Source organism: Numida meleagris, chromosome Z (genome assembly GCF_002078875.1).
Source record: "Numida meleagris isolate 19003 breed g44 Domestic line chromosome Z, NumMel1.0, whole genome shotgun sequence".
Lineage (NCBI taxonomy): Eukaryota > Metazoa > Chordata > Aves > Galliformes > Numididae > Numida > Numida meleagris.
In genome coordinates, this window is record NC_034438.1 from 62,981,226 (window position 1) to 62,996,319 (window position 15,094).

The following is a 15,094-nucleotide window of genomic DNA, read 5'->3' on the forward strand; positions in this document are numbered from 1 at the left end:
ACTCAAAATAAGTTACATACAACTCTACAGCATTTAAATAGTTTCAACCATAGGGAGGGGGAGGAAAAAAAAAAAAAAAAGGGTAAGAGTCCAAATCCAAAGCAGAAACTACTGCCTCAGTCAAGATACCAACGCCACAGTATTTCTCAAAATCAAGCCCAGGTTAAGTTCATCAAAATTATTCCTTTCCCTGCACCACAGCTGGTTATCATTGCATCTAACCTCAGTGAAGAGCTTGTGATGCACAATTTATACGAATCTCAGCAATAAATTTGGTCAGTATAAGACTGTCAACACAAATATTTAAAACATATATTTCTACATATAAATTAAATTATACAAAAGATGACGTGATTCCATGTCCATTGATATAGATCCTGACAGATCTCCTGGCAGGGCAGATTTGGATGTTGGTCTGGATCAAGAAAGAACACAAACTGAATACTGTTGTTGAATTAGCCCGAATACAGTACAGTGGTTACAAAAGATTTATGCTGTCTGCAGAAAAGCATATATGACGCTTACTTGGCATAAAGTGAGGTGAGCAAAGAAAGACCAAAACGGAATAAAAATATAACCAGATAAAAATTGCACCTTGTAACTTTCAAATGGGACCACGCATTTGTATCGCTTCCATGCTTTGGAACATTTCACATTATTTTCAGCACAGATTTATGATCTCTTCAGCTCATATCCTAGGGACAGGATCCCATCTCACTAGTTAGTAGTGAGCTTCCTTCACAAGGCTGGTCAAAAATCTGTCACAATGTCATTAGCAGTTTCTGTTTATCAACCTGGATAAGTGTACTGCCAGATGTAGACATTGGGCAGGATTTAATTCTTCAAGAAAAGGAGCTAAAGTTCTTTTTCATATTAAACATTCTGATTGAACTAAATCCACAGAAAACAGAGAATCGCTTTTCATAAGAGCACTCACTATCCTTTTCTAGTAAGAGAGCAAATGGAAAGAGAGAGGGTGTGCACGAAACATGACAACCAGGTGCCTGGTTAGATAAATAGATTGACAACTCAGTTACCAGTAAGTACAGAGAAACTTTCTGAAACTGTTCTAAGTAGGTAATAGCATTTAAGCTCACATGTCTCCAAACATCCTGCCTTTAAAATGTCGGTGCATCTATGCAGACATAAATCCTTCAATTTTCCTTAAACTAAGCATACGCTAAAGGTCATTTAAATATAATGAGCAAAATCCAACTCGTGGCTCTTACAGCACAGACACTTAAAAGCAGGGCAGCAGACCCTCTCACAGATAACAGCATATGCAGTCCTCATATGAGTTCATGAGCTAACTCCTCTATTTCCTAGGACAGCTAAGGAATTAGCAAGAGCATGTCTGGAGTCCTGCAGATGCCAAACCAAAGGCTCACTGGCACGTGAAAAGATAACTAGGAGACAGTTTGAATTCCACAGGCTTGGCAGCGAGTTGAAGTTATCATCAATTAAGTATTACGTGCACGATAGAACCATTCAAGTTTAAAAAAATGGAAAACCTGCTTTGTATTAGATAACATGCCACACTGCTGCAGTTCAGCACAAAGGTTCCCAAACCTGTCCTCAGTTTCTGCTGTATTCTGTTCTGAAATATGTATAAGCTTTACTGTCAAAGCAAAATCTCAGCCTCAGTGAAGTCAACAGCAAAAATTGCTACAGCCTTTAATGGGTGTACAACCATGCTTCATTGTACAAGATACATATCACAAAATGCAGATTACTACATCAGAGTTAACCATCTAGCTTCCTTGAACATCAATGAAGAAAAATAGGTGCATCCTCTCTCAAAACAGTTTGATTTATAGACAACAATCACTTTTCACTGCCTCAGGCTGAAACACAGATTTAAGTTACAAGCTCTATATTGCAAATATAGAAAAACAGAAAAAGAAAAAAGCCCTACGCTTTTTTTTTTTTCCCCTTGGTTTTCAGATGCTTTTCAATCTCTTTATCAAAACAAGTCATGTAAGTGAAACCAAGCACACCACCTAATACAGACTGCTGTGAAGACTGGAATACATAGTAGTAACTCATCACTCCCTCAACAGAAGACCCCAAATATTTAGATAGCAGAGATTAAGATGGAAAGTTTGAAAAGCTAACTGTCCATGACCAATGAGCAGAATTAAATTTTTCAAATAATTTGATCTGTTTCTCTGGGGATCCCATGAGATTGACACATTTTTGATAATATGATATCAGATAATTGATTTTCTATTTCAATAAGTTTACTTTATTCTACACATTTTTTGCACTCTATCTATATTTTAGTATTTCTTGACAGATTTAAAAACAAAACAGGAACAACTTCGTTTCTGTGCAGTTTCAGCACAACATTAAAATTCTTTGCTATAATAGGGTATACCCGCTGAATTATTCAATGTCACTTCTTCATTGATGTGCCCTCTGGCTCAATTACTTAAACAGGAGTTCCATTCTCACTATGGATGGCTTTCCCCTATTTCTATCCAGCTTCACAATTTTGTCTTCAAATTTTCCTCCTAATTTTCACCTGCCACAACTAGTGTTCCATTCATAATCTCTGAACTGGATTTGCAGGAACACAACAGAGGAGACTGTTGTGGCCTTTTATGCCATTCCATATACCACAGTATATTTTTTGTTCTTTTTGTCAACACTTTTTGTTCTTAACAATGGATACTGATTACAAGGGCTTTAATTTTCTAGTTTCTCCTTTCTGACTGTTCCTAATTAACTACCTTACATAAAACTTTCTCCAATGATACCTTGAAGGAGATCAGACTAACAACAAATGAAAACATCTCAGTGAGACACGAACAGCAGCGATACAACATAGTAAAGGTACAGATCACAACAGTAACTCTGAAATTTGAAATTCTGAAATATGAATCTATCAGCCAATGACAGACATTCTGCAAAAGAAATTTAAATTCTTATTTAGATATCCTTTTGCTTTCAAATATATAAAAATAAGATTTCTAGTTTTTCTAAGAAAAAGCTATGGTAAATACTGACTCTACATAATCAACAGAGGACTTCCCAAGCTCTGCAAAGATCACCACTTCAGTTGAACTTTACTCAACTGAATCTCTTTCAATAAAATATTGTAAAAGACTGTTAAAACTCTGCAACAGCATGTGATTTATGGGCACAAAGTTTATTTTTACAAAAATACAACCTATTTAATAATAGATTGTTAGTGGAACAGGACTTGCAGAGTCTACTTTGTGGAAAAACACATTCTTCATACATGCACCGGTTTCACAGAATGGTTTGGGTTGGAAGGGGCCTTTAGGATCATCTAGTTCCAGCCCCCTGCTATAGGCAGGGACACCTCCCTGTAGACCAGGTTGCTCACAGCCCCATCCAGCCTGGCCTTCCATGTTTCCAGGGAGGGGGCATCCACAAACTCACTGGACAACCCCTTCCAGTGTCTCACTACCCTCACAGTAAAGAATTTCTTCCTAATATCTGGCTTAAATCTCCCCTCTTCCAGTTTAAAGCCATTTCCCCTTGTCCTGTCACTACATGCACTGATAACAAGCCCCTCCCCAGCTTTCCTGTAGGCCCCCTTCAGGCACTGGAAGGCCGCTATAAGGTGTCCCCCCCAAAGCCTTCTCTTCTCCAGGCTGAAGAGCCCCAGCTCTCACAGTCTGTCCCCTTAGGCCAGGTGCTCCAGCTCTCTGATCACCTTCGTGGCCCTGCACTAGCCCACTCCAACAGCTCCATGTCATTGTGTTGAGGGCCCCAGAACTGGATGCAGGTGGGGTCTCATGAGAGCAGAGTAGAGGGGCAGAATCACTTTCCTCAACCTGCTGGTCACACTTCTCTTGATGCAATCCAGGATACGGTTGGCTTTCTGGGCTGCAAGTGCACACTGCCTGCTCATGTTGAGTCTTCCATCAACCAACACCCCCAAACCCTTCTCTTCAGAGCTGCTCTCAAGCTGTTTTCCACCCAACCTGTATTTGTGCCCGATACCGCCCCAAAACAGGTGCAGGACCATGCACTTGACCTTGAATAAACTGCCCTAGAATCACTGCTTCCACCTTTCTGCTTAGCACTGAATGCATAGCTTTACTTTACATGTCCATAACAAATTTCATTCTTTAACTTACCAGCATGCTTCTATTCTCTATATTAAATAACGTCACTCTTAACAGCTCGGTTAAACTCCAGTTCAAGGAATGAACATAAATATGACATAATCTGTGTCAGACAGCAAATATTTTGGAAACAATTTTTTCTTACGCATACCATTATGTCTTATAAACTACATAATTGCTAAAGAAATTTATCTTGCTTTGCTGTTCATCTTTATTGTTAACTTTGCAACATGAGTAAATGCTTCTTCTCAAAGAGAAACAGATACATGCTTAAGGTCCCTTTCAACCAACGCATGTCTATGATTCTCGACAAGAATGTCTTTCACAATATTTCAAGTGGTAATGATTAATATTAGAATCTTGATAAACCAGAGTTTGGCCTGGAACTATATTTCAGTATATTTAAGACTCTGCTTACTCTAGCATTTCAGTATACTAAAGATGTTGTTTTGGTATGTTAAAATCTCTGAATACTTTTATTTTTTTTACTCTTTGTACAGCTGAAACTTCTTGGCTTGCCTGGGCCACATTAAGTAAAGATGAATTGTCTTGGACAGCATATACATAAGTTACTCCAAAAGTAATGTCTCCTATTTAATTCCATGGAAACTACAACCAATACAAAGAGCACAGTAACACTACTTCATAGAGCAAATTCTCAGCTACAAAACACTATTTTTCAACACAGTCACTACCATTAGCTATGAATTTTCACTAGCAACAAACAAGACCCTGCTTGCTGTGCTCACAACAATCTGCACCATCTTAGGCGACCCACTGTCACAGTCACCACTGCTGAAAAACACCACCCACAGCCTCACTGTGCTCACATTCACTGTTTGGTGAAAAAAGCTATAACACGAACAAAGTGGGAATGTGAAGTGAAGGATACCTCTCTCTGGTAAGAGAGGGTTTACAGAAGTCCAGTAAAGAGACATGATCAGATTTTTTTAGTTGAACATCCGATTGCAACTGTACACATTCCATTTGAAAATTTACAGGTCATGTGCTTATATCAACTGAAAATGATGCCACAAACATAAATTGATGATCTTTTCAGCAACCTTGAAACCTATTTTCAAATTCCTTTATCACAACAGAAAGCAGGGCTGCGTATTCTCCACCATTCAGAGCCCTGTGTTCAGCCAGTGTATCAACACGCACACAGTTATGTGCCATCACTTGAGTCAGCACTGCTCTCCCCATGCCCTGCTTTCTGTCAACGCAGCAATAATAGCACACCGATGTTTGGTTGTTGTGAGCAATGGCTGCGCAGGGGCCACTATGCAGGGAAGAGCCACTGCCTTACAGCACAGGGCGGGGGTACCCGCAGGGCCAGCCAGGCCAGACCACAGGCGGCCTGCAGGTTGGACAAGCCTGTTCCAGAGGGAGGTCTAAACAGCTTTAAAGCATATTCTTTTAAAATATACTCTGAAGAAAACTTGATTCATTGTTAAAACAGGCACAGTAATAAAGATCAATTCTGAATACGAACAAGGAATCTCTTCTTACAAGCCTGATCTGAAGTATATAAACACTGTTGTAAAGACGGCTAAATAACTTCTGAAGCACTGATATCAATCAGCCTTCAGTTTAAAAAATACTAAAATTTCAAGGAAAACCTAAAATGCTGCAGCTGCATCCGACACAACTTACATAATCTGCCCATTGATTTGTACCTATCTAACAAATATAAGGTAATGATTCTAAAGATGATAACAATTCCAAATGGTATCAAATCTGGTGTACCAGCAATGGGGCTGTAAAGCTTTCCAGCTTTTCTCAGTGCATCCGAAGAGTCGTCTCATCAGCAATGGAACACAAGCAATCTGCAAGCAAGACTTAGACCCAAGAATCCCAGCTGCTCTTCAAGGTACTCTGAGAGACCAAGGTGCTCCTTCACTGCGGTACACGCACTGACCAGCCAAACCGAGCGTAAGGATCAGAGATCTACCTGCCAGCAAAAATCATCTTTCACCTAGCCAGACATCAGCTTTCAGATTTCTTAAAAAACAAACTCTTTGAGAGATCTACCCTTCTTTAAAATACAGTAGAAATCCATGACTGAACTCAAAAATCAGAAGAAATAACTACCTAACAGATGGTACAATTGCCTAAGTGGCATTTCCTTCAGAATTCAGGCCAAAAGAATACTTATTTCAGACCGTGTACCAGAGTATCTGTGGGGAAAAAAGAAAAAAAAGTTGTGCCGATGAAGAAAGAAAAGGAAATGCTACAAGAAAAGATAACTGGAAAATATACCATGTCAATCTAGTCAACAGCTTGTAACATAAGGAATCCACTGTTTTCAGTCAATTATAATCCAAAATTTCTTTTCTTGTGTATGGTAACAACAAAACAAGCGAGTTTCCAGTGTTTATATCTTGATTAGTGAATAATCTGAAGGTCTAATGCAGAGTCAAACAAGCAAATAATTATTTAAAACAATTCACCCTCTGTTTAATGAACAGAATTTATTTTCTGGAAGAAAGAAGTTTATTTCCCTTCAAGAATACGTAACATATTTTCTTTTTCATCACTAGTTTCAAAAAATTGCTCAGTATTTTTAAGAATTAGTAAGAAGTAATTGTAGAAAATTGCGTACTCATTGCATACAATGAGTGTAAAATTTCTACACACTACTTATTTCTTCAGAAAAAAAATCACTTCTATTGAGTATTTCTTTCAAAAATAACTTCAGTTCTTTTAATGTTTGTGCAAATCAATGTGCAAAAAAATATTATCTTTCCATGACAAAAACATATAGATAGAAGACGCTGGTGCTGGAGCTCTTCCATTTCCTCCTAAATTTCACCTCCCAGTTATCTGTACACATTAACAAGAAGCACTGTATGAAAAATAACTAACAGCCACTGACAACTGAAGATCTGAAATCTTACTGGAAGGACTTAATGCTACATTTTTTTTAAAAATCCTGTTCAGGTTTTATTTATAAACACAGAAGTTTAAAATCTGTACTTACTTCAACATGTGTAAGCAACGTTTGTTCATTGTTATCGTTTTTCTTCTTGATATCTGGTGGGATGCTTTTATTTGTTACTTGGAAATGTGTTTTACTGAGATAACCATCACCAAGGTCCTGTGTTCAGAACAGAAAAAAAAATCCATAACCAAAATGCTAAGTGATACCACTGTTACAGAAAAAAACTGAGCATGACATATAAGCAGAAGCTCCTAGACTTTTTACAGAAATGATCGTATTGCTTCTCAGAATCTTCTCACAGGTAGTTAATACTGTTCTCAACACTGAAAGAAATCAAAGACCCTAAAAGTGAAAATAAAACCTAGTACAGGATGACTGACAAAGAATCAGAAGACAGTGCACTGAAGTTCTGAAGAGACGAACAGCTAATAATAACTTGCATTCATACCAGTACTACACACTTCCAAACTCTTAGTTTTATTTTAGATCTGTTTACATTCCAACTTTCATAAAGTTAAAAACAAAAACTAACAACCTTTAGAACTTGAGTGTGTAGAGTCACAACTTGTTCCTTCTCTTGATCACTTCTGAGGGTCAAATGTAAGAGAAAACAGCAATGCTTTGCTTTCTCCCAGTTCCCTTTTTATCATTCTGCTTCCCAGACCACCTGGCCTACTGTTGTAAAGGCCCTTTTGCAATTTCAGAGTTGCAGCAGAAGCTCTAAGCAGCCTTCCCTCTTCAGTGACTATCTGTACACATATATAAAAGTTATTTTTTCAATTCAAAGAATAAAAACAGATCACTGGGAAAACATACACTCTGAAAGGAAGAAAGAGCACATGGAACACGAAGATCAGTAGTTACATGTTAAGAACGTATTTTTCAAAGGAAACAAATAAATTGAGGTTTTATTAGCTGTTTCATTACATTTTATTCTAGACAAACACAGAAAGCACATGTGCAACATCTGATGAAAAAGAATTCTATTCAAAACAGACTCCCTACCAAATTCATTAATGTAGCATTACACTGCCTGACAAGGCCACAAATTTAACCATAATACGGCTCTTTGGTTAATCTCTTATTTCTGACACAGTTTGTTTCATGTATTTTGACCTTTAAATCAACATAGGCTTTACTCTGATATACCAGTTCTCTCCTTCCAGTGACACTGTAGAATATATATACCTCCAACACATTATGCCTATAGGCATACTTTGTTCTTATCAAGTTTCACACCTTAAATAAAACATTAATGCCATCTACATGTATTTTTGCCTGAGAATTTTTAAGCACAAATCATGCTGCGGGCAATTATCTCACCCATCAACAGGACAAATATACCAAACTTTGCTGGATGCCCTGGTTGTACAACCAACTGCATCCTGTGCATGTACCAAGCATGCAGAGGACAAAAGAGATGGAAAAACTGAATCTTGGTGACATAAAAACCACTCCATTCATTCTCAGCACTCTCTCAAGTCTCTCCTTGTGGAGTTTCGTGTGAGCGAGCGTCACTAGGAATAAAGCTCCCTACATTAGTATTTATTACCCTAAGCACAGCAAAGAAAGTACTACCACCACCCACAGAGGTGGAATGCCCCACAGCACAATGAGCTTTGCCAGAGAAGATCTGGATACAACGTTCATCTCCCTGAACCAGTTTTTCCAGTGAGGGGAAAGAGAGCCAAAGCTATACAGCCTTTGTGCTCCACAGTATTTGAATGCCATGAAAAATATCTACAGACAGCAGGAAACGTGGAACTAGAAGCCTCTGTGCTTGATAGCTGTACATTGGAGGTCAGTGAAGAGGTGGCGGGAAAGAGGAGCATCCTTCCTGCTGCACTCTGTAGACTTCTGCCCCTGCAAATAAATCAATACTGTAGCAAGGATTTTGATCCTCATTACTGTGGAAAAGGAGTACCTTTCTACTCCAGCTGTCTTGTAGGTATCATAAACAAAAGTGAACTGATATAGACTTTGATATGATTACCCAGATTAACCTAACTAATATGAAACAAACTTAAAACAGAAATGAAATGATGGGACAGCTGTCACAGACAAGATTTAATTACCCATCTCTAATAACAACCAGTGTTACTATCCACTTTTTAACTCCATGAGGTCCTGCAACTGAGATGCTCTTAGCTTCTTTTTTTTTTTGTACAGCTTTCTTTCGAAAGGAAAAAGAAGGGATTATAAGAACAACGTGGTTTAGAACATTCCACTTTCAGCTGTAAGTACTGGGTTCTGCTGGGGTCACATGAGCTCATGCCATAGGAGTCAGCCTGACAAAAACAGCGAGTATTTCATCATCTAAGTTTAATCTCTACAAAAAACATAGGAACCTAAGAGCACATTTCTACAAGTCTGTGTGGTCTCATTGCCATCAACGGGTCTATTCATGCAAGTGTGGAACGAGGAATGGGATCTGAGCATGTTACAGTGGCCAAATTGAGTGCTTCAAACTTCCTGTATCACAAATATTGTTAAAAAAAAAAAAAGCAAAAAGACAATGAGAAATGTTTTTAATGAAAAGCTTCCCTTAGAGATTATATAGTATAAATGGGCCATCTCAATGGTCAGCTTTTTGTTATGCTCTGAAATCACAAAGTCATCAACTTGGCCCATTAAAAAAAAGCTCCGTTTTTTTCAAATACATGAGAACACAAATCTCTTGTTTTGCTCTTTCCAGCAAAGCTTCACATTTCACAGAAAGTTCAAAGTTTGACCTACGTATCAAATTCCCCATAGAGGCTCATAGCATCTTTCTTTGTTGAATAAACCCCTCATAAATACAGCCTTCGACTGAAATCTAAAGTTTCAAATGGCTGCCTACAAGAAAGGGTGCATCGTAACACTTGACTAATATTTGCACTGTTTTAAAAACTTCTGAAGTGAATGCATTTAAGACCAAGACCTGAAATTGTTTTATCTGTGATGAAAGGGTTACAAATGGTAACCCTTCCATTTGAGTACAATTATTTAAATAGAAATGATACCACAAACTTGTTCTCAGACTTCCTGCATTTCAAAATGTTTTAACAATGATTTATCTCCCCAGAATTATTGAAAGGATGGAAAACAAGATATTAAAACAAAAGACCACCAGTCCAGAAAAAAAAAAGAAGTAAATTCTACGCAGCGAAGAGAAGAAATACAAAGGTAGCACTGAGCATCTCAAACCCTCCATAATAGAAAATCCATCAGAGAAGCAACAGAATCTAAGAAAATCTACACTGTCCAACCAGTCAAAAAAAAAAGAAGCGATGGAAAGAGAGATGCTAATATAATATGAATCTACTATTAGATGGAAAATTATAGAAGCATCCAAAGCAGAAAAATCAAGTGTTCAAAACATTTCTGTTGTTATTAGACATCAAATACAAATGGTGCAGCCATGTGCCACAAGCAGTGGTTAGACAGGACATAAGCATGAAGTCGTAGTGACTGGGTATTTTCAAATCAGCACATAAGAACTTCTGATGTTCTTTATGACTTTGAACACTGTGAAAGTTTCAGAGGACTTGGGAGAAGGCCAGAATGTATCCACGTACCCCTAAAAGTGTATACCAGGCAACGTGTACAGCTGTACACTATCCCAAGCAAAGACTTCAAATGGAATTCAATAATTAAAGGAATACCTTCTTTTTTCCTTTTTTTTTTGTTTAGTAGTCAAAGTAATGTACAAAGACCTATTTTTTCATAAGCATTATACAATATATGCCCATACTTCTGTATGTTAACCACTGATTTCAAAAGCAGAAATTAAAAGAAATAATATAATCCCAAACTAATCTGACACACACTAAACGATGAAAGAAATAATCACAAATGCAACTCAAAAAATGGGGAATCACCATAAAAGAAGTGATTCTAATGGGGCCTTGGGGGATCAGCCTTAGCCCCATGCTATTTAAAATCTTGATTAATTACCTAGAAACAATATGTATATTGGTGAAGTTTGAAGTTGACAGGGAAGCAAAAAATGAGGACTGACCACATACTGCCCAGTAATAGATTATTTCAGTTGCTGTACGCAAATAATTAATTGTATTCTAGTAAGAAATATAGTCACACATCTAGAACAAAGACTGCAAGTTGAAGGATTCGATCCTAAGGCACAAAACCTCTGCACAGATCTATGGATAACTAGCTGAACAGGAACATCCCATGTGCTATTTTAGTTTAAAGGGCTAAAGTCATCCAGGAAGGTTTGAATTTCACAGTGATGCAACATCCATCCTCTAGCTCTGACCATGGACAAAGAAGGAAGGATGTTGATATACTGGAAAGGACTCCAGAATCCACAGGAATACTGGAAAAAATGCCAAACAGCCAAGGTGGTCAACCTATATTACTTAGCTCAGATAAGGTTAAGGAATGAATTGATCTGAATCCAGACCTACCAAAACAGGAAGAATTCTGATAAAAGAGAAGTCCTCAGCTTCACAGACATGGTATAAGTTAAAGTGGCTGGAAGCTGAAACTAGACAGTTAAGATTAAAAGTAATATTTTCTTTAAATTTCAAATACAGCCAGTCACTAGCTTGCCGTGTTGAAAATTGTAATTGTTTCCATACCTTTAGGAATTCTGAAAATAAATATCGGATAATGCCTTAAAAGACATCAAAACAGACATCATCTGAGATTATTATGTGTCTTTGTTATGTAAGGCCCAGCAGTTGTTTTTAGATTCATTAATTCTATTCAACAGAAGTCTTAGTCTAAATGCTCAGATAAACCGCTTCTGCTCTCTCTTGCTCACAGACAAGCTGTGAAAAAATGTCATTTATTTCATGCAATATAAACAATCCTGAAGGATCTTATAGCTCCTAGCAGTTGCAAACTACTAAGAGAGGCCAGCAAGCTATCTGAAAATGAACACTTAGATTATTTTTACCTTGGTAGTTCTCCACTCCCAGCCATCCCCTATTTGTTGTGAATGTTTAATAAATTCTTCACAGTACTGCCTGAATCTTTTTTCTTCCAAAAAGAAGTCCTCTTCAGCAGCCATGCTACAGGACATCTGCAGAGCAAACTAAATGTTAGTACTGACAAACAAACACTAAAAATAACATGCACTGATTTATAGCAACTGAACAGCAAAATAACAAAGCAGTGGAGAATGCTTTGCTTCTTTAAGACAAAGAAGTATTTCAAACGCAACACTTTAGAGAACCACAAAATGGCTGAGGTCAGAAGGCATCTCTGGAGATCGTCCAGTTCAAATCTTACGCCCAATGCAGCACCAGCTACTGAAGGCTGCCTATGACCATTTCCAGACTCCAAGGAAGATGTCACAACCTCTGTTCCACTGCTCAATTACCTCAGCACTGATTCTCTTATTTTTATTGTTTATGTTTAAATAATAAGAAATATACATATGTATCAGTTTACTGCCTTTCATTGAACAGTATTGAGAAAACGCTGGCTTCAACTTATTTATTCCTTCCTATCTGGTATTTACATATTTACATACACTGGTAAGATTCCCCACGAGCCCTCTCCAGCCCGAACAGTCCTATCCCTCCCAGCTTTCCCACTCGTGTCTGACACCACACCCTTAGCCATCTTGGCAATGTTTTGCTGAACTCAACGCAGTACAGCCTTCCTTGTACTGAGGAAACCAGAAGTACAGAGATGTGGTAAGGGCAGATGTCCCCTCAGCACTGTGGACCTGTGAGTGCCCACAAGTCTGAACTCACTCATGGGTTTATTTCACCAGGCCTAGTGCCTTTTCCACGGGGAACCAAATGCCAGAGGGTTAACCAGCGCGGTGGCTGTACAGCCCAGCTGGAGCACCACAAACCTGACAGCCCAGGCGCAGCTTCAGGGTGCTGCAGTCTGAGATGGGCACCTTCCCTCCCCTTACATGCCTTCCTCCCGGGTCTCGCAGGGAACAGGGGTACTTCGACAAGCGTGCCAGTGTCTCTTCCTGCTACCAGAACAGACGAACCACACACACCCTCTCCAGTCCACCTGTGGGGACCAGGTACAACCGAGTTCTGTACACATACACGCAGGGACGGGTAACACCTCCGCATATTTAAGTTGAAGTGCCAACACCTCGCGTTGTGCTCGCCACGCTGCAGGCTCTGGTCCCCGCCACACCGTCACCCTGCCCGCCTGGGGCACAACATCTGGCACTTGAAACTGCGTCATTTCCTGTGGCAGGTCGCCCAAGCCCCCAAGCAGCACAAGTTACCTGGATGCGACGAGACAGGAAATTTGGAAACGGGCTCCACGAACGTGCCCGCGGTTCCCAAATTTCCCAATCCGGATGAGGCGCTGCCCGCCTACTGCAATGCAGGCGCAAAGCTGGGCGCTGCGTTTTAGCGAGCAGGCGGGCAGCAGCCGCCCCGCGGCCCCACGGCGGCTAACCGACACAGGCGGGAGACTTGAGTCGCGATAGGAGGCTCAAGAAATGCCACCCCGCCTGCGGGCCGCACAGCAGACCCACTGCGGCGGCAGGGCACGGAACAGCCCCACAGCGGGCGGTGGGGCAGAGCGGAGAACACCACGCCCACACGCGCCTCACCGCGCCCCCGGCCCGCGCCGGCGAGCTGCTCATGCGCACTCGTGGCAGCGGACACCGCTCCGCCACTGGGAAGCGCCGCGGGTCGGGGAGAGAGGGTGCCTGGCGCGCATGCGCGGTGGGAAGGTAGTGCCGTCCTATGGGGAGGTGGTGGAGTTCGGTAGGGAATTTTGTTGGGGTTGTGGTGTTTTCTCAGCGGGTTTATTTTGTAATGCAGTACCCCTAGATATAGTGTAAGGAGTGGCAGCTTTAAAGTAAAAGGAGAAATTTAGGTTAGATGTTAGGTGGAAATTCTTTACTCAGAGGGCAGTGAGGCCCTGGCACAACGGCCCTGAGAAGCTGTGGGTGCCCCATCCCTGGAGGAGCTCAGGGCCAGGTTGGGTGGGGCCCTGGGCAGCCTCATCTCTGGGGGGCAACCTGCCCACGGCAGGGGGTTGGAGCTGGTGGGCTTTAAGGACCTTTCCAACCCAAGCCATTCTGTGGTTTCTTTATTGTTATTTTTCTTCTGGAAGGCAGGGCTGAAGCCTGAGTCCATCTTCCAATCTTTAGGTGTTGGCTTTAAGGAAGAAGCCTCCCCACCTTAGACCCTGATTGCCACAGCTGGTGGGAGACAGCCAGAGGTGAAACATTGCACCCATGCCATCCTCCAGCCCTTCGCACTTAAATGTTTGATGTTTGGGTGATGGAATTGGCATCTGTGAGTGCATCGCAGACTTAAGTATGATAGAGTCACAGAATCATTTTAGTTGGAAGAAACACCTAAAGGCCATCCAGTCTAACTCCCCTGCAACAAACAAGGACACCTACAGCTCCATCAGGTGCTCAGAGCCCTGTCCAGCCTGGCCTTGAATGTCTCCAGAGATGGGGCATCCACCACCTCTCTGGACAACCTGTACCAGTGCTTCGCCACCCTTACTGTAAAAAACTTTTTCCTTATATCCCATCTAAATCTCCCCTCTTGTACTTGAAACCATTTCCCCTTGTCCTATCACCACAGACCTTGCTAAATAGACTATCTCCTTTCTTACAGCCCTCCCCCTGCCACCTTGAATACTGAAAGTCCACTCTCAGGTCTTGCCAGAGCCTCCTCTTCTGCAGGAGTACTCTGCAAGTCCCTGGAAGGCTTTCCCTTCCTCCAGCTCTTCACTCTCTGCCCCCTCCTCCCACTGCCCAAACAAGAGGAGATGCTGGAGCTAGATAAATTTAGTTCAGGCTGGGCTTCAGCCAGAAGCTCAACAATGCCAGTTTTATTTGAATGTTTCTAATTAATTTTCAAGACTTAATCTTGGGTTCTGTCCCTGTAATATAAATATGTAACGATGTATTATGACTTTCGTCTAGTGAAAACAAGGAGGAGAGGAACATGAAATTAAAGTAGCCAGGTCACCTGAACATCATGTTATAACTGATGTTTAAGTAGAAAAGCCATGCAAAATGATTATATAGCTTTCTGGAGTGGAACAGAACAGTTGGAAGTGACTTATAAAGACCATCAAATTCAATTTCCTGCCC

At 40.5% G+C, this 15,094-nt stretch overlaps 1 protein-coding gene across 4 annotated transcripts in view; it reads right to left on the reverse strand.

Moving 5' to 3' along the window:
- Positions 1-13,634, reverse strand: part of ATG10 (autophagy related 10) — an 81,783-nt gene extending 68,149 nt beyond the window's left edge. Inside the window, exons 1-3 of one of the 4 annotated variants that reach the window (XM_021379853.1) lie at positions 13,253-13,634; positions 11,948-12,073; positions 7,084-7,200 (exon numbers count right to left, since the gene is read on the reverse strand). In XM_021379853.1, the coding sequence (XP_021235528.1) occupies positions 7,084-7,200; positions 11,948-12,073 (243 nt within the window). In that variant the 5' untranslated portion in view covers positions 13,253-13,634. The other 3 variants (XM_021379850.1, XM_021379851.1, XM_021379854.1) reach the window with 3 other exon arrangements.